Source organism: Heterocephalus glaber, unplaced genomic scaffold (assembly GCF_053883595.1).
Source record: "Heterocephalus glaber isolate CG9 unplaced genomic scaffold, H.glaber_assembly_v1.0 deba00001757, whole genome shotgun sequence".
Taxonomy (NCBI): Eukaryota; Metazoa; Chordata; class Mammalia; order Rodentia; family Bathyergidae; genus Heterocephalus; species Heterocephalus glaber.
In genome coordinates this window covers 1,405,911-1,430,637 of record NW_028258454.1, presented here as the reverse complement: position 1 = coordinate 1,430,637, position 24,727 = coordinate 1,405,911, and the positions used below count along the sequence as shown (strand labels likewise).

Here is a 24,727-nt window from a genome sequence, read left to right as displayed (position 1 = left end):
CCATGATGTGCCCGACACACCTGGTGCATTGGCATAGGTGTTTGAGTGTGGCCATCGCAGTGCACAGGTGTGATGAAGAAATGAGAAAAACTATGCATCTGGGGAAGAGTTTTCAAGGAAAAATCCACCCCATTATGCATGTGTGATGATCCTAGTAATAGTAACAAAAAGTAACTGAAGTTAGTGACAGCAGGCAAATAGAAGGCAAGCAGAACCTTCCCTCTGGGGACCGTTTGGATGAATGGGTGTTTGATAACCTCAAACAAAACTTCTGTTTGTAGCAGAAGACAAAAACTGTTGGTGAACATGTGCCCAGAAGAGCGCAGGGTGCTGGGTGCGGCACCGTCCAGCATGTGGGAAGGAGGAGGTGCCACATAAAGGGATTCACACTCAATTTTTCAAAAACAATGGCTTTGCCAAGGGAAACACAGAGGTTGGTGACACCACATTACCTGTTTGCAAACGCTGCCCTGCACTGTTAAAACATAAAACATTAAGTACAGTGTTAAATCTGAACATCTTCAATGTGTAAGGGCAAATGACACATTTTTAGTCTAAAAAGATCTGTGAGAGGCCAGTTCCATTTCATTTCATTTCATTTCATTTCTTTGTTTACGTCTGTGGTGCTGGGATGGCATGAGCTTGACCCCTGAGCTACACCTCCAGTGCCCAGTCTCATTTAAAGGAGATCCGGAGGGTGTGGATGTGGGAAGTCCTGGCGTTTCCCACCTGCTGTACCTATTGACTGAAGGCCCATCTTGGCCCTTATGTGAGATGATGTCCATCTCCTGGGTGGGGGAGTCCTTCACCTCGGCGCCAGGTGCAGTGGTCTGAAACATTACATTAACGCTCCTGCGTTTCTCATGGTCTAAGAGGAGCAATGCACAAGCTGGAGGCAGAGTAACAGCCTCTCTCGAGGGGTGGTTCTACAGCTTGACCCTCCCTTCTCCTTCCAGATTTATCTGTAACCCTGAACATCTTTGCACGCGGCAACAGTGACAGTGGCCGAGCAGGGAACAAAGAGCTCATGTGCAGAGTGGTGTCCAGGCAGACTGACTTCTTTGGGGCTGCGGCAAAAGAACAGGAAAGCGCTTGCTGATAGCAGCTCCAAACTGCCTGTCTTCGCTCTTCTTAAGCACAAGGAGGGGGTGCCTACCTCACTGAGTCATGGGGAGTGGACAGTATTGTGCATGGAAAAGGCATACATAGTGCCTGGCACATAATAAGCACTCTGTGAACTATGGTATTACTACCATGGACATAATATGTGAATGATGATTTTTTAATGGACCTAATTCATGGGGGGCATTAAGGACAACAAATGGAGAGGGTAAGGAAAAACAGAGACAGTTCCACAGCTTCCTATAAGTCTTTTTTTTTTTTTTTTTTTTGAGACAGGGTCTCACTATTCACTATGTAGCTCAGGCTGGCCTTGAACTCACTATGGCCTCGAACTCATTGGTGATTCTCCTGCCTCAGCCTCCTGAGTGCTGGGATTACAGGCTATATCTCTACGCCCAGCTATTTAAATCATTTTGGAAAAGGTAGGGGTGGGTACGAGTTTAATAGCTAAAGTTTCCTGTATTCAAACACATTTTTTCCCTTATACCTAAAATTTACTACTATATTCAAATACTTTCCCCACCCCCAGGACTGGAGATTGAACCCAGGACCTCAAGTATACTAGGTACGTGCTCTATCACTGAGCTACATCCCCCAGCCCTCACAAGTTTTAAATATACTTGCATACACTTCCTTGCAAGTGCAAGGACCCGAGTTCGATCCCCGGTACCAAAAAAAAAAAAAAAAAAAAAAGAATACATACACTTAGATAGGCATCTTGAGTTCCTCTGCAAGCAGAGTGGACAGGTAGTACAGGGAAGGGTTTTTTAAATTTTTTGCCATGTGTCCATGTTACCTGCTAAAACTTCATAATTCGTTTTTGAGTGCTACTAGTTTCAAATCTCCTAAGTTGTGCTGAATTTGAAGGAATCTGTGAAATGGAGTGTTCTTTGAGGCTTCATTCACTATTCGAGCCCTGCTAGTGCCCTCTGGTGCCTGCTGCCCACCACCACAGCTGGTCGCCTCCACACAGGGACTTGCTCTGAGCCTGTCCCTTTCACCAATATTCTGCAGGTTAATACCAGAACCAGTTAACATATTAACTAACTATGTTACCTACTCAAATATTGCCCTAACTGTCAAAAGTCTAGGTCATGTGAAAGATGACATGACCCCATCCCAGGCTGCCAGTAATGACCAGAGTATGCGGGAGAGGGTAAAAGATTACAATATAGCCTTTGGTTCTTCCTTCCTTCCTTTTTTTTCAATTTTAAACTTGACATACTGACTGGAAGCAAAAGGATTTTATTTTCTTGGGGTTTTTTTGTTGTTGTTTTGGTTTTGGTTTTTTGAGACAAGGTCTTGCTATATAGTTCAGGCTGGCCTTGAACTCCTTATGTAGCCCAGGCTGCCTTTGCCCTCATGGTGATCCTCCTGCCTCAGCCTCCAGAATGCTGAGATCACAGGCATGTACCACTACACGTGGCTCTTTTCTCAGTTTCATCTCAAGCACGCATCATTTCAGCAATTGCATATTTATTAATCCAACATTTCTTTCTCCGCACATATTGAAAAAGAGGTTATTGTTTCACATATAGAAGTTCCTTCCATGTTTTTACCTGGACAAAAGGTTCTGAACTTTGTCTCAGATTTTATATTGTTCTGTAAGTTACATACATTCTTTAATGTTTTCATTATTTTGAAATCAATATGTTCTCAGTGTAAAAATATTTTGGGAAATACAGTAGAAACAGGAAGAAAAAGATAAAAACAAGCACTAATTCTATCAACAAGTAACTCCAGTTGACCCTTGCATTTCCTTCCAGTTCTTCTCATGCTTATGATACACAAATAGTTTTCATACTGAATTTTGAAGTCTCCAAAGTACTTTGCACTTTCGCTGTTAGAAGTCTGGTCCCGTTAAATACTGCAAAGATTTTCTTACTAGAAACTTCTGAATTACCAGAAACCGCGGGGCACGTTTGGATGCGGGCTAGGGGCATTTTGAGCCTATTCAGAGTGAACGTTGGGCTTTTCCACAGGTGCTGTTTGCACGCGTCCTGGCTGCTGTGCACTTGCGTGTGTGACGGGAGACGCTTGTCCTCAGGAGATCAGCCTGCGGATGAAGTTCGTCCTGGACAGCTCTTCCTCATTTGGTAATCTCGACTCCTTGACCTTGGACAAGTATTTGGGCCCCCAGCGAAACTCTTGGGGGCCTCCCCCGGGGGCTGGAGTGGCTGACGGTGTCTGTCTGATCACGGAGCAGGGGGAGGTCAGGGTCGGGACTCAAGCGGGAGCAGGGATGGGCGGCACCAGCTCTGTCATTAATATTGTTGTTGTTACTGTTATTGTTATTGTCACTCCCTGCCCAGGCGTCCCACCCTCCGGGGCGGTCCGCGCCTCCTCCCCCGCAGCCGCTCCGCCTGGCCCGGGATAAAGCTCGCTGCGCCTGGCGCTCGCAGCAGAACCGCGGGTCCGGTCCACTCCTTCCGCTCCGCGCAAACTCCCAGACCCCAGACCTCGCCGATGGCACCCATTGAGGGCAAGAAGGCCCGGAAAGTGAGTCCCGGGGAGCCAGAAACAGTTTCAGAAAAAGGAGCAGGGCCGCAGGGTCCCGCGGAGGAGCAGCGATGGGCTGAGCCCTCCCGAGCGTCCTCGGGGTGGGGACGGGCCGGGCGCACGGGGCTACTCAAGGGGTGAGGGAGGCCGTCTGGGACCTGCCCTGCAGGAAAAGGCGTGATCCGGGTACCCAGGGCAAGTGCAGAGCCCACGGTGGGTGCGTGTGGGTGGTGGGTGATGGCTGCAGGGTTCCCACTGCAAGTGGGCCAAAAATCACTGCCAGTCCAGGAATGGGCTGAAGGCATAGTCCGCGTGGGCGAGACAGCGTGGTCTCCTGCGAAGACTGAATTCAGTGTTTTCTTAGTTTGGGTCCATTAACGTAGTCAGGAATTTTTATTTATTTATTGAGGAGGAGGGTACTGGGGATTGAGCCCAGGGCCTTCACAATGAGCTGCATCCCCAGCCCTTTATTTGGGTTTTTTTTGAGACAAGATCTTGCAAAGTTGCCCAGGCTGGGCTCTGTAAGGAAAAAACAAAGATACAACAGGTACAGCTCAGAACAAACCTGAGAGAGATCTCCCTGCCACTTAGACCAGACTGGCAACTCTCCTACAGGCTATGAGGTCTTTTACGGGGCCGTGAGCATAAGAAGGGTAGAAAGGAAAAGGTCAAAACGGAACTTTCGAGGGAGAGAGTTCAGTTGAAAGGAGTTGTGGCTACCAGGGACAATGCTTGAGAAAGGACAGGGGTGGTGGTTGCTCCTCAGAAGCAGGGCTGAAGAATGATGGGAGTTATGGGGTGTAGCCAGGCTTACTGGGCCCCAGACTACACAGCTTTAGCAGGTGTAAAATAATAGCAGGATGGAAGAGGCTTAGAGTGGCCTCTGGTCAGCCTAGGATGGTGGAGTTCATACTCCTTCAGGCTCCAGCTTTGGGTCCTTGTACCTCAGTCTCCCTGAGTTCTTGCACCCCCTCGCCCAGCATAACCACGGATTCCAGTCCACTCTCCAAACTCAAACTCAGAAACTTCACTATTTAAAGGAATTATCTAAAGAACTGGTGGACATCACAGGGGGAAAGTTTTCCTTAGTAACTTTGTTTCTGTCTCAGTATTAAAGTGTGGACAATCACATGTCCACCAGAGCCAATGTGTTCATTATGCACAGCCGGTAAAAGCACAAAGAACAGCACCTGCTATATTTTTGTATATATTCTGCTAGTTTGCTCTCTGGGCAAACACGTACTTTTTAAAGCAAAATGGACTGATGTTACATATTCTGTTTTGTATACTTTCTTACAAAACAATATTTTTTATAACATGTTCCATTTTTTAAAAAAATCTGTTCAGCATAAGAGCAGACAATTCTGACATTCAGGTAATTATATTGTACTGGGGTTTTTTTCAAGTAATTTTAAGATGTAGTAGATTCTAAGAGCTAGTATATTCAGGTGTCATTGCTCAACAGACTTGTGGTCAGCATGATTACTGAATAGCCCCTACCCATCCAGCCACCAAATCTCAGATTCTTGGCTAGGCTGTGTTAAAATGTAGTACTAAAGTTTGAAAGCACGTATATGTTCAACAAGAACTGCTAACTGCCAAAATGTCATAAATTACTTTACCCAAGTGAAAATAATTTATGTGACCTTCATTCACACTTTTATATAATTGTATTGGCAGGAATACATATGGATATAGACAGACTCCTGGTTAATTGGGCCATAATGATTAAAGTTGTTTTGAGACGTGGCACATGATTTATAATCATGACAAATATTTGGATTTCAAAATTACATTGAACAAGCCTTCATTTTACATGTGCTCTGAGCATGTCAGTTGTCTCTTCATTGTGAGCATGCTGCCCACGTGGCATGAGATGGGGCTGTAGAAGGAAGGGGGTTTATATGAGGGCACTTAGAGAAGGCAAAGAAGGATTGGGTACAAAATCCCATGAATGTCCTGCTCAGATGTATGCAGCCCTTCTTATCTGGGTACTTGGTGTGTCTGCCAGTCTTGGGAATAAAAGGAACATAACTGATTTTTCCTTTACATTCTGTGCTTTGTGCAGGGCAGTCCCACCCTCTCCTGTCCCTGTGTAAAATCAATCTAGATGCTCCTTAAGGATGAAAGTCAGGAAGACTCTGGGTTGGGGGTGGTGGTGTTTGGTTTGGTTTTTTGAGACAGGGTCTCCCTATGTAGTTCAGGCTGACCTTGAACTCAACGATGTAGTCCACTTTTGGCAATCCTCCTGACTCAGCCTCCAGAGTGCTGGGATTACAGGTTTGCCAGGAAAGCTCTTTTAGTGTGAGAGATCTTGTACAAATTACTCAAGGCCTCTGGACTCTGATTTCTCATTTCCAAAAGCAGTGAGAGCCACCTAAATTGAAGGTAGAGTACCTTTTATTTTAAAGTCTATGATTCTTTGAGATGACAAAAATAGTCACATTAGTGAATTTCCTTTCTAACCTGTAAAACCCTCTTTAACATATTCTACTCCAAATTCATCTCTTGAACATTACCACCAGAGTGACTCTTGTCTAGTATGATCAATGGAATAGGTCTGGAGCCTGGGCAGGAAGTTGCATGAATATTCTCCTTGTCTCTTTCCTGCTCTTGGCATAAAGTACCAATGTCGTACACCCACAACATCCTGGCTACCCACAACACCACGGCTGGTGAGGACAAGTGGCCCTGATGCCAAAGACAGAGGTCTTGTATGTGATTTGGCCACCTTTTGCCAAAATCTTCTTCCTTCCGTCTTTATCAAGGCTTTTGTGCTTTTTAGTCTTTAAAATGCCTTAATAGTATTATATTCCACTTTAAAATAGTTTTAATCCCCTAGAGTAAGAAGGCTAGCAGTCATGATTTTAAGAATGTATGCTGCAAAAGCGAAAAAAAAAGAAAAAGAAAGAATAAACAAAAGCCTAAAAGAAAATAAAAACAAAGAATTACATGCTTCAGGGCTGGGGGTGTAGCTCAGCAGTGCAATGCTTGCCTACCATGCATGAGGCCCTGGGTTTGAACCCCAAAATGCCAGAAAGAAAAATAGGCTTTAGTGGGGCAACTATAGTTGACAGTGACTTTTTATATATTTTATAAAGAACTAGACAAGAGGTGTTTGAAGGTCCCAACATAAAGAAATGATAAAAGAGAGATGATAAATATATAAGGACATGGTATCCTAATTACAATGATTTGATCATTTACATGTTTTGTGCAGGAATTGAAATATCACACTGTATCCATAAATATGTACAGTGTTGGTTTTTTTTGGTACTGGGGATTGAACTCGGGATCTTGTACTTGCGAGGCAGGCGGTGGAACCACTGAGCTAAATCCCTGGCCCTACAATGTTTTAAAGTAATACAATTTTGAATGAAAAAAGAAAAGAAGCAAATATCAATTTAGGGGTTTATAACAAATGTTTAATCTCTCAGAAAATTGTTCTTCAAACATATCATCCTCGAATGTCATTATATTGTGTACCTAAAATGTACCAATGATTAGAATGAATAATTGATAATGTAAAATAGGAATAAAAGGTCCAAAGGGGTAGGGGTAGTGGGAGGCACAGGGGAAAGAAAAAAGGGAAAGGAAAAAATGATGAGAAATGGAAAAAAATGGAAATAAAGTCTTTGTAAATAGGGAAGGGTGGAGGGCGTGAAGGGAGGGCTAGGAATGGGAAAAAAATAAGAACCAAGATGCATCATATAAAGGTACAATTCCCAATGAGAAATGTAATTGTGTTGTATACCTACAGTGTACCAATAAAAGAATTTAATACAAAAAAAAAACCATAACAACTATAAAAAAAACAAAAAAACAAAAAAAAAAATATCATCCTCCCACAGTACTCTGCAAGTCCTTTCTTTTTTCTTTCGAGGTGCTGGGGGTCAACCCAGGACCTTGTGCCCTCACTGAACTACAGCCCAGGCTAAAACTCTTTCATGTGTTTTGAAAGACACCCAGCACATACACAGGAGTACACGTATTTTCATTACAGGGACATTCTGTCAGGGAGCTACGTATAAAACATGAATGCTTTTAGGGAGTTCTAAAGAAATCATAATTCTCAAAAATATACTAGCATAAATACTGAAGGTAAAAAATTGTTTTAAGAACTCCAGTCACTCCTGTTCCCCATCGCCTGTAACTGCAGGGCATCTTAGAGCGCTTGAACGCCGGAGAGGTGGTGATTGGAGATGGAGGCTTTGTCTTCGCCCTGGAGAAGCGGGGCTACGTCAAGGCAGGACCCTGGACCCCGGAAGCTGCCGTGGAGCACCCCGAGGCAGGTCGGTGCCTGGCCCTGTTCTGAGTTCTCACACGTTGCTCCAAGTCCTGAAGCAGCCATCAAGCCAAGGCAGGCAGGCCACACTTTCCTGGATCACTGTGGCACGATGAAGTGTGACAGTATAACACAGTGGACAGCACCATGGCTCTCCCTGTTGCTGTCCACCGTCCACCTCCTGGTCCCTGCCCTGGAACTTGGCTCGTTGCCTTCCTCTCTGCCTCCCCTCACCAGTAGGTGACTGCGGACAACCCATCTTGCACTGTGCCTGGTGGTGCCTGTGTCCCCTCCCCTCTCCAGTGCACTTCCCTGCACACCCCGCTAGGCAGCCCACCCTCGCCTGCACCCACACCAGGACCCAGGGCTGCCTCTTCTGAAATCTCTGTGATCAGCACCCCACCCATGCACCCCCTGTTCCTCTCCTGGAGCTGGAGGACTCCTGCCCCCAGCCTCAAGACCGGGCCTTCCATCTGCACCAGCTTATCATCCCTGGCCTTTGCTCCACCTCTGCAGCCCATGGCACCTGTCAGCATCACTGACTCCCTCCACCGTTCGTTGGCCATGAATTAAATTCCTGTCACTGAGCCCAGCCCCAGGCATGGTCAGCGGTCTCCCTGCTCCACACCTGCACAAAGGCTCTGCCCTCCTGCTTTACTCTTTGAAAACAAATCTCTGCTAGCCAGGAGTGGGGGCAGAGAACTGGAGGGGACAGGTGCTCTTAAAAGGCAGTGGCCTCTGTATGGCCCTCAAGAAGAAAGCATTCATCTTTAAAAGGGACCTCTGGGTATTCAGGGGCTTTTCACACTTCTTAGGGAGGTACCTCAGACGTCTTCACCCCCAGTGCCAGGGTCCCATTTCCTCCTAACCAGGGCCGTGACTTTGGTGACCCGGCTTGCCTTATTGACAGTTCAATCTCTGGAGCTCTGCTTCTCTAGAGCTTAGTCCCAGGCCAGATTTTCAGCTCTTTCTGCTCTCTGGCTGTGTCACCAAGGAGGCCCTCAGATTTTCAGATGTGGCCTTAAATTGGGGATAATTCTCCTGAGCCTTTCACTGTCTTCCAAGTCCTGAAGGCTCTAGTGCTGTCATAGGTTCCCACAATCCGTACTGGACGTCCTTACCATTGCCTGTGACCTGCATGTACACCTCGGGTGTCAGATACAGTGCCTGTGGGCTGTGCATTCACTTGCACAGCCAGCCCTGTCCACTACTGCCTAGTGTTTTTAACAGTGCTGCTAGCCGCTCACAGAGACCCTCCTGCCACCAGCAGTTGGGGGTGCACATCCATGGTGGAGGAAGCCCCAGATCCACATGACAGTTTCCAGTGGTTTCTGAGGATTAGTCCTGAATGCAGCTGATTCAGGTTGGCCATCCACACACCAGCTCCGAGGGGAGGGAGATGTGTGTGCAGAGCTGTCACTGGGGAGGAGCAGGGAGCGGGGGAGGACAGGGAAACTTTAGCTTGGACACAGCATGGACCACAGCTCCAGCCATCCTTCCAGAGCTCTGTAGCTGACAGGCTGTTCGAAGTGTTCCCAAGTGAGTACAGGGCTTGGATCTCTGTGCCCTTCCCCAGCTGTAGGCCACACACACCTGCACGCTATCAGCAGCCACCACAAGGGTGGCTGCAGGAAGAGCCTCTCATGGTGAGGATGTGGGGTCTGCAGCCTCAGCCAGTGTGGCCTTAGTTGTCTTTGTCACCTCTTTATTATTTGCCTTATTTTCTGGAGAGCACTGTGGGGTTTTGTTTCTATCATCATCGCTGTTATCTGTACACCTGTATTAGAAGGTGGGTTCTTGGTTGCTGTGACACTCTGCCCCCCAGGACAGTTGAGGCCTGTCGTGTGCTCCACCTTCTCAGCCTGATGGAGTGAGAGTGGACTGACAGGGCTTTGCCTGCTGCCTCGGAGTAAGATGAGGAGGGGAGGTTTGAGGAGAGCTTCAGTGCAGAGGCCCTTCCAGGAGGGCTTGGTGGCCCTCTGGGATCTGAGCAGGTGAAGCAGAGATGAAATGACACCCACTGTGTGAGGTTGCTCAGATGACTGAAAGAGCCAGATCTCTCAGATGAAAGTGAAGGAAGTCCTAGTGACCACAGGACAAGGTGGACCATGGCTTCTCATGGTTATTAAAGAAGAGCGCATTTTGTGGAACTCCGTGTGAGGCAATGGAAGCAGTGTGAGGAGTGGCACTGCTTGGGGTGAAGACCAAAGACCTGGGTCCAGACTGCCTGGCTCACACCCCGAGGCCATGTGGCTGTTAGGAAGGTTTGAAAAGTTATAGGGAGGGGCTGGGGATTTAGCTCAGTGGCATCATGCCTGCCCCAAAAGCACAAGTCCTGAGTTCGATCCCCAGTACCAAAAAAAAAATAAGTTGTAGGGAAAGTGTTACACTAGTGCCTGGCACACGTTCAACACAACGCACCCTGGAAAGTGCTATGAAGTTGACTGAGCTGTGTCTTTTCTTGATAATATTCTTGGGTTATGCATCTATTTCTGCAGAAGTACAAAATCTATTTCTGCTGAAAAAGTACAAAAAACCCACAACCCCTCAATATTATCCAAAGTAAAAGAGCTTTATCCACACTGTGAAACCCAGAAAATATATACAACTTTTATATTTCCAGAACTAAGACTGGGAACTAATTTTTTTTTTTTGAGACAGAATCTTGCTATGTAGTTTAGGTTGGCCTCAAACTAATAGTGGCAAGTCTCCTGCCTCAGCCTCTCGAGTGCTAGGATTACATTTTTTTTTTTTTTTTTTTTTTGGTACCGGGGATCAAACTCAGGTTCAGGTTCTTGCAGTTGCAGGGCAGGCAGCAGAACCACTAAACTAAATCCCTGGCCCACCTTTTTTTAAAAAGATGAAATTAGGGCCAGAGATTTAGCTCAGTGGTTCCGCCACCTGCCTCACAAGCACAAGATCCCAAGTTCAATCCCCAGTACCCCCCCCAAAAAAAGTGACATAAAAAGATGAAATTAGTAGAACTGGAAGCTCACATTTTGACTTCAACAGTGAAGTTTGTTTCACCTGACAGATTCCTGGGCCCCAAGCATGGAGGTGTGGGTTCACTGGGTCTGTGAGGTGGTCCAGGAACCAGCATATATAATCATACTGTGCGACGGTGGAGGCACCACACTTTGGAAAGCATTGCATTAAAAGGCTTCCAGGAACACAAGAGGCTGCCCCTGCTGCAGGGATGTCCTTCCCCATTCTCTCTGCCTGGCACAATGCTTTCTTTAGAGTGCCACTCCAGCCGGGCATGGTGGCACACCTGTAAACCGCACATGGGAGGCTGTGACAGGAGGATTATAAATTCAAGACTACCCTGGATTGCATAGCAAGACTGTCTCAAAACAACAAAAACAAAAACACAGTACAGCTCAAATGACTCTTTCTCTGTGGTGCCTCCCTCATCCCTGTGCCCCATGTCCATGGTAGAAATCAACTCTTCTTCCTGCATAGCCCATCCACACAGTGCTATAGTCACTTATTCCTTTTTGTAAGATTAGTATATTCTTGTGATACTAAGAAATACAAGCAGCATGAGGAGTTGGTACGTTAGACATATCAAATCCTGATCCTTTTTAATTCCCCTTCCTGTTCCTCCCTCCTGTCTGCCCCCTCCCCAGGACTCCTTCCCATTTCCACAGAATCTATCTCTTTGTTACCTATCTTCTTTTATTTTGCTCTTTAAATTATTTATACTTTGGGCTTCTCATGTAAGAGTAGCCATGCAATATGTTTAACCTTCTGTGTCTTATTTATTTCACTTAGCATTATGGACTCAAAGTGCAACATTTTCCGATAAATGATTCCCATTTATCCTTCTTTATGACTGAGTGTATATATAGCACACTTTCTTTATCCATTCATCTGTTGATGAGCATATAAGCTACTTCCAAGATTTACCTATTATGAGTTGTGGTGCTATAAACATGGGTATGCATGGATCGCTGTGATATGATGTCTTTAACTTTTTCAAAAAGATACCCCAAAAAAGTATAGCTGTGTCAAGTGGAATTTCAATTTTTAATTTTTAAGAAGTCTCCACGCTGATTTCCATAGTGGTTGTTCTAGCTTACATTCCCACCAGCAGTGTAGAAGGGCTTCTTTTCTCTCACAATCTCACCAGCATTTGTTGTTATTTGATTTCTTGGTGACAGCCATTCTTTCTGGAGTAAGGTGGACTCTTGGTGTTGTTTTGATTCACATTTCTCTAATGGCCGAAGACGCTGAACATATTTTCATGAACCTGTTGGCCATTCATACTTCTTCTGAGAGGTGTTTGTTCATCTCAATTGCCCATTTTTGATCTGGCCTTTAATTAGGGAAGCTAATTTCTGAGTTCTTAAATTCTAGATAGTGGTCCTCTGTCTGAGGAGTAGCTGGAGAAAACCTTTCCCATTCTGTAGGCTGTCCCTGCACTGTCTTGGTGGTTTCCTTTACTATGCAGAAGCTTTTTAATTTGATGCGGCCCCATTTGTTGGTTGTTATTTCTTGTGCATTTCTGGGTTTCTGCTCAGAAAGCCCTTGCCTACGCCTATGTTGTCAGAAGTTTTACTTGTTTTATCTTCCAGAAAAATTCAGTGTTTCTATTTTTATTTCTAAATCCATTTTGATTTCATTTTAGTATGGGGGAGAGACATGGATCTAAATTTATTCTGCACATGGGCAGCCAGTTTCCCCAGCACCACTTGTTAGAGAGGCTGTCTTTCCCCAGCATGCTTTTGGCCCCTGTGTGAAAGGTCAGATGGCTGAGTGTTCTTGGGGTTGTTTCTACATCCTCTGTTCTGTTCCACTGACCCACAGGTCTGTTTCCATGCCAGTGCCATGCTCCTTATATCACTCTGTAGCTTTGTAATGTAATTTAAAATCTGGGATTGTGATGCCTCCTGCCTTGCTCTTGTTCAGGATTGCTTTTGCTATTGTGAGTTCCTTCTGGTTCCAAATGAATTTTAGAGTGATTTTTTTTCCCTCGTTCTGTGAAGAATGCTGTTGGTGTTTTGATTGGGACTGAGTTAAATCTATATATCATTTTTTTTGTAATATGGCCATTTTGGCAATATTTGTTATGCCTATCCAGGAAAGGAAGCTGTCTTTCCATTCCTGAAGTTTTATTTGATCTCTTTTCAGAGTACCACGGCTCTCATTATAGAGGTCTTTCACATCCTTGGTTAGGTTAGTTCTTAGATATCTAATTTTTTAAGCTATTGTGAATGGGATTGTTTTCCTCCTGACTTTCCCAGTGAGTTCATTGTCAGTGTACAGGAACAGCATTGCTTTTTGTATATTGATTTTATAACCTGCTACTTTGCTGAATTTATTAGTTCTAAGAGTCTTTTCACAGAGTTTTTGGGTCTTCTACATAAAAATCCTGTCATCTGTGGATAAGGATAGTTTGACCTCTTCCTTTCCTATATGTATCCTTTTATTTATGTCTCTTGCCAGATTGTTCTTGCTAAAGCTGTGAGTACTATGCTGAAGAGCAGGAGTGGTGAGAGTGACATCCTTGCCTTGCTCTTTTTGGATGAATCATAAAGTTTTCCAGGCACAGGACAATGGTTGTTCATCCTTGTGTCCATGAATGCCTACCAAAATGCAGTCAATGACCAATGAACAGATTGACAATGAACAAAATAACAATAAACAACATGAGCAAATACAGAAATGTGAACACCCCACCCTGACCACCCCTCAGTCTAGACCACAGGTCTGCCGGAGTTGCCAGGAGACCCCAGATCTCCCTCTTGTTAAGCCTCAAGATGGTCATATGTCCAGCAGCTAGAAATCTAAGCAGTCATTGCATGCTTGTTTGTCTGAGAGCCTTTGAAACACCATGGGTTAATGAGTAGATAGAACTGATCGCCTTCCTTGTGCTATCTGTCTCCAGTTCGCCAGCTCCATCGAGAGTTCTTGAGAGCTGGGTCCAACGTCATGCAGACCTTCACATTCTACGCCAGTGAGGACAAGCTGGAGAATAGGGGCAACTATGTGGCAGAGAAGATATCTGTGAGTATGCCAACCTGGCACACCTTGAGGGGCACCTTGGCCACCAGATTCTTATAGAGAAAACCTGGAGCCTCTTAGAGTTCTCTTTCTACTATTAGAGAAATGTGAGGCAGGTGAATGCCACTCCTAGGTTTAGCTGGAGTCTCTAAAATCAACAGAAAAGCATTTAATGATGCAGATTAAAGGGGAGGCATTTAATGATCAGCTATTCTCCCGGTCTTGAAGAGGTTGCTGAGTAAAGAAGGGACCCTTACACACTCTTACTTCGCATGGTGGACACGAAAGGTCAGAGGCAGAGGAGTGCAGGAGTATGGAGTGGGATCTGCTTTTGGGCAAACTGCTCACCCCATCAAAACTGAGCCTTCTGTACATGCAATTGAAGATGGTTTTTTGTTTTGTTTTTGGCTATGCTGAGGATCAAACAATACCTCACATGCTGCACCACTGAGCTTCACCCCTAGCCCAGCAATTGCATGCCCTCTCTCCCAGTTACTTGGGAGGCCAAAGCAGGACAAGTGCTAAAGCCCAGGAGTTAGAAGCAAGCCTGGGTAGCACAAAAAGACCCTGCCTCAAAAAAAACCAAAAAATTAACCCCAGCTCAGAGTCAAGTTTTCAAATTTTCTAAATAATTAGAATATACCTTACAAAGTATATGTTTATCAAAGAACAAAAGGTTATGAATTCTGTTGTCATTTTAATTGAATTTTTATCTTATTAATAATTAAAGCTGATCATTTGGCATACACCTTGTAAAATCCTAGCTACTCCAGCTGCTGAGGCAGGAGGATCACAACTTCAGTCAGCCTGGGCAACATAGGTAACAAAGTGAGACCTTTTCCAAACAAACAAACAAACAAATGCCAGTAATCATCTTTTCCATCAATGTTTGCTAAGTGCTCACCTAAGTGCAAGTCAGGTAGAGGAAGATACCAGATCAGATCTGTTCACGAAGAAACTTTTACCCTCTCCCAGATCTTTGGTGCCACATTCCTAATGCTGCCACTAGATTTGTTGTCATCATCATCAGTGGTGCTTTTGCAAGCCACTCAACCTGGTCAAGCACTGAGCTGCTCCCTGACCTTTTCCATAATAAAATCATAATTATAAGCCTAAAATTGAGCTGCAGGCACTTGAGTTTTTATCTCAGTTTCCCATGAAAAGGTAAATGTATCCCATCCTCACTTCTTTTAGGGGGAGAAAGTCAACGAAGCTGCTTGCGACATTGCCCGGCAGGTGGCTGATGAGGGGAATGCGCTGGTAGCAGGTGGTGTAAGTCAGACGCCTTCATACCTCAGCTGCAAGAGTGAAACTGAAGTTAAAAAAATATTCCAGCAGCAGTTAGAGGTCTTTGTGAAGAAGAACGTGGACTTCCTCATCGCAGAGGTAAACAAAGCCATGGTCAGAGACAGGATACGGGCATGATGTCTGTGTGGGTCAGGCACCGATCATGATAATAATATTTATGTTTTGCAGTCTTTTTCCACTTTAAGGCTCCTACTAAATGTGATGCAATTAATCTATGAGAGTATTTTTCTTTTTCTTTTTTTTTTTTTTTTTTTTTGGTACCGGGGATCGAACTCAGGACCTTGTGCTTGCTAAGCAGGCGGCGGAACCACTGAGCTAAATCCCCGGCCTTATGAGAGTATTTTTCATGCCTCTGGGCTCCAACACATACTGAGAAATCACCCTTCCATTCTCCGCAGTATTAAAAATGGACAACAGAATAAGTGTTCTCAGGGTTTTGTGGGAAGCACGATTAAAATCACTCTCGCCCTAACTGATTGCAGTATTTTGAACATGTCGAGGAAGCTGTGTGGGCAGTGGAGGCCTTGAAAGTGTCCGGGAAACCCGTGGCAGTGACCATGTGCATCGGGCCCGAGGGCGACCTGCATGGCGTGTCCCCGGGAGAGTGTGCCGTGCGCCTTGTGAGAGCAGGTGACCACATGTTTCAATCACGTTGCAATTAGTGAGTCACCCTCCCAGGAATCATCAGTGTGTGCTCCTTTTGCTAACAGGGAACAACTGATTTACTTGAGAATAATTGGTACTATCAGTATTGAGTCCTAAAGGGGAAAAAAGTGTAAAGATACACACCACATATCACCAGCCTCTTGAACGGGGCAACTAGCCTTATGCTGGAGAGTAACACCTAGAAATGAGAAGAATGAATGTTTTGCTAAGTCAAAAGAAATAGTAGGATTTTTTGTTTTTGTTTTTGGTTTGGTTTGGTTTGGTTTTTTGAGACAGCGTCTCGCTATGTGGCACAGGCTGGGCTTGAACTCACAGTTTCTCCTGCCTCCGCCTCCTGAGTGCTAGGATTACAGGTGAGTGCTACCATACCCAGCAGGATGCATTTTATTTTTTAAACTCGTCTCAAATAGAGGTTTTCAAACATTCATAACTTTAAAGCTAGTTGCCCTGTTTGCCAGTTTTTTCATTCTCATAAATTATGAGCATGCTTTGCTTTTTTGTAATTGATATAATAAATCAAAAAATCTTTGATATGAAATACTGACCACTTCATGTATCTTTTTATACAATTTCCACTGTGTTTCATTTCAGTTAGGAGAAGCTCACAAATTGTTTTCAAAACCTCTTCATTTTAAACCCCAGGAATAACAGTGTCAGAGGGAAGAGGGGACCCACTCTGTGAAATAGAGAAATTTTGACTAGCAATTCATTTAATTTCTGTTCTCCAAGTCCTGGTTTTTCATGAAAATCTCTTTCATACTTGCCACTAACAATAACAAATAATTTGGTTTAGGAGTGAAAGTGTACAATCCTCATTTTATAGGAAATATAAAAATAGGGGTGGGAGTAAGATAACTGTTTTCAGAAGGACCAGTGAAGGACTTGACCATCTCCACTGGTCACAGGTGGGGACGCCTGGCCAGCACCCAGACCCACTCCCTCCCCTCAGTTCAGAGTAGGGAATAAGTGGCTGCCTGGTTTTTTGGTGGTGGTGTTGTTATGGTACTAGGGATTGAACCCAGGGCCTTGCTCATCCTAGGCAACTGCTCTACCACTGAGCCACATCCCCAACCCTTTTCTAAATTGTATTTTGAGACAAGGTCTTGCTAAGTTGCCCAGGCTGCTCTTGATCTTGCAATTCTCCTGCTTCAGCCTCCTGGGTAGCTGGGATTATAGTCATGTGCCACTACACCCAGCACAGCCACCATTTTTTATATCACTGCACACTACATATATCCTACATAGCACTTGTCACTTGTTTATCTGTTTAATGTCTGACTCCTTCAATAGGTTATAAGAGCCATGAAGGCAGAAACTGTGTCTATTTGGTCAGCACTGAGCACCCTGTGCCCTACCATAGTCTCTAGCACAAAGCAGATCCTTAATCAATATGTGGCCGGAGCTGAGAGCTGCTCAGAGTTCCACACTGGACCTGGCAACATTGAGTCACGAGTGACCAAGAATGAAGAGCACTCGGCAGACCCATCCCAGCTAGGACCTCGAAGATGCCCACCGCTGAGCACCAGCCGCCAAGGGTTGCAGCCTCCACCCTGCTGCTCCTGGTCTGCACACGGCACTACTCTCCTTGTGGCTAGGAAGTCTCTCCTGGCCTGATTCTTGGTATCTATGAATCTAAGATACAAAGTCCAAGTTGTGAGTCATCCAAAAGAAACTCTTGTGGAGGTAGAAACTACCCAGTAGTGCTTCAGCAGATGAATGGATAAACGAAATGTGGCACATCCATACAATGGAGAAGTATTCAGCTGTGAAAAAGGATGTAGCTCTGATATATGTTATAACAGGAATGAACCTAGGAACCATCATGCTCAATGAAATAAGACAATCACAGTTGAACAAAAAAGCATGACTTTACTCATATAAAGCATCCAAAAGGGGCGAGCCCACAGAGACAGAAGTAGATTAGTCATCACCCAGAGCAGGAGGAAGAGGGAGAAATTAGGAATTTTTGCTTAATAGTTATAGAGTTTTTCTCTGGAGTGCAAAAACTGAGTAAACAGTGATGATAGCCAGGTGTGGCCAGGTATAGCCAGGTATAGGCACACATCTATAATCCCAGCACTCAGGAGGCTGAGGCAGGAGGATCACCACGAGTTCAAGGCCAGCCTAGGCTACATAGTGAGTTCAAGGCCAACCTGAATTACATAGGAGACCCTGTCTCAAAAAATACAGTGATGATAGCTGCAGAATGTTGTGAATGCAACAGCACTGAACACTTAAAATGATTAAAATGGCCAATTTTATGATTATATATTTTACCAAAATCTTAAAAATACAAAAAGCAAAAAGAGAAGTTCACTTTTGAAATCTCTCCCATTTCAAGAGGCAGTCAAGTCACATTGGCTCTGCAAATCTTGAGGAGGAGGAGATTTCTAAAATCATGTCTAACAATGCCATGATCAATTGTCTTTGGCCCAGATGCAATTAAGAATATAATAAACATCAGGACAGGGATTTAGCTCAGTGGTGCCTGCCTCACAAGCGCAAGGTCCCAAGTTCAATCCCCAGTACCAAAAAGAAAAAAGAACATAATGACCATCAAGAAAGTCTTTGAGGGCCGGGGATTTAGCTCAGTGGTTTCACTGCCTGCTGCACAAGCACAAGGACCTGCGTTCAATCCCCAGTATCCCCTGCAAAAAAATTTTTCTTTAAGAAGTCTTTGAAAACAAGTGTCTAAAGCACATTCTGTTCTCCCTAAATCAAACTTCCACAGCAACAGATTTTAGAAGGAAGCTTTAAGAGCACACACCATGTAGTTGTGAATTGGAGGCTAAAATGTAAATGAAAGGCTTGACAAATAATTGACAGGTAGTTAACCATATCGATCAGCTCAAGTCAAAGGATTTTTGAATGTGTTTTTCTCCAAACCACTAACCCTAGACACAAAATTCCTTCTGGAAAACAGATTTCTGAAAAACGTTTTTTAAAAATTACTTTCTGCTATTTTTCCCAAGAAGCCTAGTGAAATTATTAAACAGACCTGATGAGAGGGAACATTTATTTAAGCCTCAAATGAGCAGCGCTGTGGTAAACACAGGTGCAGTCTAGCAGCTGGGCGTGTTGAAAATTATTGTGCTTGCAACGAAATGTCAAGTGTTGAAAAATTGACTACCAAACTTTGAAGTAAAAAAGAAAAAAAACCCTCCAATCATGATTTTTTTGGGGGAAAAAAGATGGACAGCCCAGTTTGCATAAATGACACTTCAATTATACCAGACTCCTCAAAGTACTTTTTACAGAAAGCACTCTGCCTACTAGTAATCAGTCTTGCTCACAACTGGCTTAGGCTGTGGGACATGGGGACCCATGCAACACTTCCAATTCATCACTCCAAACAGGGGCTTCCTAAAGAAGAACAGAGTCGGCGCCGGGTAGCAGGGCAGTCCCGATGCTAACCTGTCCTCTGCTTGCAGGCGCCTCCATTGTGGGGGTGAACTGCCACTTCGACCCCACAACTAGCCTGCAGACAGTGAAGCTCATGAAGGAGGGCCTGGCGGCCGCAGGGCTAAAAGCTCACCTGATGAGTCAGCCCTTGGCCTACCACACTCCAGACTGCGGCAAGCAAGGCTTTATTGATCTCCCAGAATTCCCCTTTGGTAAGACAGATACTTTTTATAAATCATCTCAATATCTTTGCTTGATAAATTTCAAATAAATACAGCCAGAGAGCTTTTGTCATAGTAAAGAAATGGCTGCAAAGCTCTCATCTGTTGCCCCTAGTTCTGTCCCACAGCCCAAACTCCCCTGATGTTAGACACTAGGAGATGGGCCAGGGGAAGTTCTGAACTTAAACATAAACTCTGAGGTGACAACCAATCAGTCATGCTTTCAGGCTGCGAAAGAGCCCCCCAAAGTGGGACTCAGAAAATCTGGTCCATTCTAGCTCTGTGGCTGAGTTGTTAGGGAACATTTCCTCAGTTCCTCTAGATCTTCACGTTCTCACCAGGAAAATCCAAAGGTTAAACTAGTTGTCTACAGAGTGCATTTTTCTATGAGAATACTGCTGGACACTTCAATGCCTTGGGCCTGGGCAGGACTACTGTGTAACGGAGGTGAAGGGGGATTCCTAGACTCCTGGCAGAGGAATGAGCCTCTCCACATCCTGGAAAGTGGGGTGTCATAGTTACTTCTCTCATTGCTGAGACAAAATACCTGACACCCAAGGAGGAAAGGTTTATTTGTCTCAGTTTGTACAGATTTCAGTCCACAGTCAGCTGGCTCCAAGGCAGGGTGGCACGGCAGAGGGACTTTGCAGAGGAGAAAAAATGCATGGTGGGCCAAAGTCGCAAGCAGCAAGTCCAATTGCCAATACCAGCTTCTTTCTGCTCCTCTTATATTCTATCTAGGCTGCTGGGCTTAGGGCGGGTGCCAAATCGATCAGTGGACTGATTTAGTAATCACACACACATAATCCCAGCATCACACACTCTAGATCCAGCCACCTCTGAAAAAGCCCCGCCTATGACTGCACCAGGCTTCAAGGGGACATCTAGACACAAGCCATAACATGGGCTGAGCCCAGTTTGAAAATCAAGCTGGAGAGGTCGCCAGGGCAGAGTGCATCAGCCTCCTTCACACTCTGAAGTCCTTATCCTAAACCCTGTCTTCTATTGTGATGCTCAGAGATGTTATAAAGTATTAGAAAATAATGACCCAAGAGGAAAGAGAGAAAGGCTGACACAGCATTTGGGTTATTTTTGCTATATATTTATTATCTCTCAGTTCCCAGAGCTCAGAAATCAGGCACAGTGGAGCTGGGTGGGTTTCCTTCAGGATCTCCCAAGGGGCTGCAGCCCAGAGCTTGGCCAGGACTGGGGCATCTGAAGCCCGGCAGGCAGTGGAGGATCTACTACGTGCATGTGCATATTCATGTAGGTGGCTCTGGGGCTCAGTGTCTTGTTGTCTGTGGACTGCAGACCCCAGCTCCTTGCCTCTCTGCCTTCCACAATGATGTTGGAGTATTTCTGCAGCACAGCATCTGGCTCCCAGGGCCAGTGCTCCCAGCAAAGCCAGGCAGAAGCCAAGGCGTTTCTCTGCCCCAGCCCCTGAGGCTACACTGCCCCTCCTCCATGCACTGCCTGTCTCCCAGGTCACCCTGATTCAGTGATGAGGAGAAGCTCAGAGGATGGCTCATCAGGACATAAGGCTGCATGTGTTGATTCAGAGTCTCTATTAGCTTAAAATCTAAGAATTGAGTATCTACAACCTGTTTGGTTTATTGAAAATTTTATTACAGCTATTTATCTTGGATTTCTTAATAAAAAGAATTCAGACATAATGACATTTATCACAGGACTGGAGCCCAGAGTTGCCACCAGATGGGATATTCAGAAATATGCCAGAGAGGCCTACAACCTGGGGGTCCGGTACATCGGCGGGTGCTGTGGGTTCGAGCCCTACCACATCAGGGCGATTGCGGAAGAGCTGGCCCCAGAAAGGGGATTTTTGCCACCAGCTTCTGAAAAGCATGGGGGCTGGGGAAGTGGTTTGGACATGCACACCAAACCCTGGATTAGAGCGAGGTAAGCACCATTTCCAGCCCAAACTGGTTTGGATCTGAATACCGTATGTCCAAGCGAGACCACTAAAAGGGCAGCTAATTTGCTATGTGATGATTAAATTCTCTCCCGGAAATGTTTATAAAACAGCTTCATGAGCTGATCTGTGTTGAAGACTCTAAAAATATAGAATATAGGGCTGGGGATTTAGCTCAGTGGTGCTGCTGCCTGGCTCGAAAGCACAAGGTCCTGAGTTCAACCCACAGTACCAAAACAAAAAAGAATATAGACTATGAACAATATATATGGTAATGAAATGTTATTTTTTTTGGTCTAAGAAAGCACCATGTACATGGGAGATGCTAACATTGAATCATGTGGATTTATGAGTCAAATACAACTTAAACACAGCAATATTGTTTTATGTCAAGATTTGCAGGGCCAGGAATTTAGCTCAGTGATTCTGCTGCCTACCTCGCAAGAGCAAGGTCTCAAGTTCAATCCCCGGTACCACAAAAAAAAAAAAAGATTTGCAGCAGTGGGAACATAGTAGTAAACAAGATACACAAGGATTTTGCCCTCGATCCTACATTCCAGTGGTAGAGATGAATAATAACAAGAAAACAAATTTTTTTATCAAGCAGGTGAAGGACATGAGGAATGCTACACAAATGGAAATCTGTGGTCTCTGATTTGGAGACTCGCAGACTATGGGGGAAATGGATAAGAAATCCAATATATGATACAGTAGGGAAATGGATAACAAAGTAACAGGAGAAAAGAATGACTAAGTCTGCCTAGGAGAAAGATATTCTAGAAAAAGGGTCTCTTGGACCCTTTTGAAGGCTGAGTAGAGAAGGAAGGCTGGAGAGTGGCCCACCCAGCAGAGGGAGCCATCCCACAACACTCAGCAGACATTCACCGAGCACAATTTTGTCAGACACTGCTTTGACACTGTTGCCGAAAGCTGGATGTCACACAGCCTGCGCCCCGCTCCGGGGGTTAGCAGAGTAGACCGAGACCCAGGCTGTTCCCGTGATGGCGTGAGTTCACAAGAGGAGGAGCACAGGCGCAGCCACTTGGAGCCGAGCTAATGGCCCACAGAAGCGAAAGACGGAGGGGGCCGATGGAGGGTGCCTGAGCCTGCCGCTGCCTGAGCTGAATTCTTCAGGGTGAATTATGTCGTCAGACACAGGAACAGCATGCTGGAAGCTCTCGGGGTGGGAAGAGAACAGTGCATTGAGAAACTAGAAGTCTAAGCACAGTGGAGGGAACCAGAGCTGATAGAGGACACTTCAAATAGGCAGTGAGAGGCCTGCAGTGTGTCAGGCGGCCCGTGTGAGGGTAGGTTTGCAAGTTAGTGAGTGCCACAGCCTTGCACACATGCCTCCGAGAAGGGCTCTCAGCCATGAGGAGGACTGAGCCAGAAGGAGACAAAGGGAAAAGAAGGGAGAAGGAAGGAAGCAAATTCTGCAGAGGGAGAGGTACAGAAGCCATTCAGAGCCGGACCACAAGGTACAGGGCAGAATGTGAGGGTGGACAGGTCACATACACTGGACAGAAAATATCCCCTCCCTAAATTCTAAGCTTTTTATCCCTATACATATGTGAAAAAGAGGAAATCTGAGACAATTTTAGACAGTCAGTTTGAGGGGTCAAAAGATCTTACTCTGCTTTAACGGACGCACTCTCCGAGTCTGAAGATGCCCTGGGTTATGTTGTAGCTCGGGGACAGAGCGCTGGACACACAGGGCTGGAGCCTGATGTTTTGTGCTTTGGTCCCACAGGGCCAGGAAGGAATACTGGCAGAGTCTCCGGATCGCCTCAGGCAGGCCCTACAACCCCTCACTGTCCAAGCCTGATGCCTGGGGGGTGACCAAAGGGACAGCCGAGCTGATGCAGCAAAAGGAAGCCACCACCGAGCAGCAGCTGAGAGAGCTTTTTGAAAAACAGGAGTTCAGATCTACCCAGTAGCCACAACCTGACTATCTTTGCTGAATTCCTGTATGTCTGGGCCTCCATGTGTACAAATAAGGAAAAGATGGTTCAAAAGCAGTGTTTGCCTTAGTGCCAGCCTACATGTATACTTGGTATTAGCCAAACGAAAGAGAATCATGAGTAGCAGTTGGCAGGTCTAAAAGTATGTTAGAGTTTATCTAGAAGCAACCAAAATACAAAGTAAATCTGAAACAGGTTTCCTAAACACCTGTCGTGTGTAAGGTATTACAGAAATCACTGCAGCAAAGGAAAAGTAATCCAGACATTAATCCCATTTCCAGAAATTGGCAGGCTGAGAGGGAGCACAAGACCTGCCCTGTCATGAGTGACACAGAGCCAGGCAGGGACAGGCGAGTGCTGTGGAAAGTGACTTCCGACCACTTCTGAATGTGACTGCTATTAAGGAACACAGTCTGTCCAATGGCCCAGTAATGGCATACAATCTCTGAAATAAAATGTGTCATCTGTTCTGATATTTTGTATTCTTTTCCATTCCACCCTAGTTAGAAAAATATACCGGCTGAGATCCTTTCAAGTTGATGTTATGATTCATTAATGGGTTCTGACCCACAGTTAGAAAAGCATTGTCATGAAACAGTTCATACATAGGGACCACACAGGTCCACCTAGTATAAGTTTATTCTTATAAGAAAGCCAGCCACAGGCAGCCATCGGCAGCTGACTATTGGGTATCCAAAGGTTAGCATCCTGCTCTGAGTTCCACCATTCTTTTAAATTTCCTGACTCACTTCTTCTCACACACACATATAGATCTATGGGGAGGAAAGAAGAGGGATTGGTATATGTGCCCTCTTCATCCCGCTCAAAACTGGGCCCACCTAAATGCCCCCAGCCAGTCAGGTTGAGGAGCACTGAGCCTGTATTACATTGGTAGCTTTAAAAAAAAATTATTTTTAATATATATATATATATATATATATATCGTTGGAGTCAGACATGGTGGTGTACACCTGTAATCTCAGCACTCTGGGAGGCTGAAGCAGGAGAATCACAAGTTCAGGCCCAGCCCAGATAACATAGCAAGACTTTGTCCAACATAAAAATAAAGGTCCAGAGATATAGCTCACTGTGAAAGCCCTGGGTTCAATCCCCAGTACCACACACACAACCATCTCCAATGCAAAACAAAATAAACAGATTCTCCAAACGCCAGCCAGGATGCCTAGGCTGAGGGGGATGCTTCCCCTGGTGATCTAATATCCACTCTTCTCCAAAGAGCACAGCCTGAGTATGCAAGACCTGCAGAGCTACACGCTGCCCTCCAAAGGAGGAAAGAGTTCACACTGCTCCCTAAAGTTTGTGGACT

General features: G+C 45.2%; 1 protein-coding gene across 1 annotated transcript; it reads left to right on the top strand.

Moving 5' to 3' along the window:
- Window positions 1-3,146: 3,146 nt before the first annotated feature.
- On the top strand, window positions 3,147-23,873 carry LOC101723121 (betaine--homocysteine S-methyltransferase 1). The gene is made up of 9 exons (XM_004870209.4): window positions 3,147-3,218; window positions 3,435-3,621; window positions 7,781-7,913; window positions 13,797-13,915; window positions 15,107-15,298; window positions 15,703-15,850; window positions 19,318-19,500; window positions 21,198-21,426; window positions 23,190-23,873. The coding sequence occupies exons 2-9, from the start codon at window positions 3,589-3,591 to the stop codon at window positions 23,374-23,376; spliced, it is 1,224 nt and encodes a 407-aa protein (XP_004870266.2). The 5' UTR covers window positions 3,147-3,218; window positions 3,435-3,588; the 3' UTR covers window positions 23,377-23,873.
- The last annotated feature ends 854 nt before the right edge of the window (window positions 23,874-24,727 follow it).

Excerpts from the sequence above, each read along its gene's own strand:
- LOC101723121 (XM_004870209.4), top strand. The coding sequence starts at position 3,589 with ATGGCACCCATTGAGGGCAAGAAGGCCCGGAAA. Across the intron at positions 3,622-7,780 it reads AGGGCAAGAAGGCCCGGAAA|GGCATCTTAGAGCGCTTGAA; the intron begins GTGAGTCCCGGG and ends CTGTAACTGCAG. Across the intron at positions 7,914-13,796 it reads CGTGGAGCACCCCGAGGCAG|TTCGCCAGCTCCATCGAGAG; the intron begins GTCGGTGCCTGG and ends ATCTGTCTCCAG.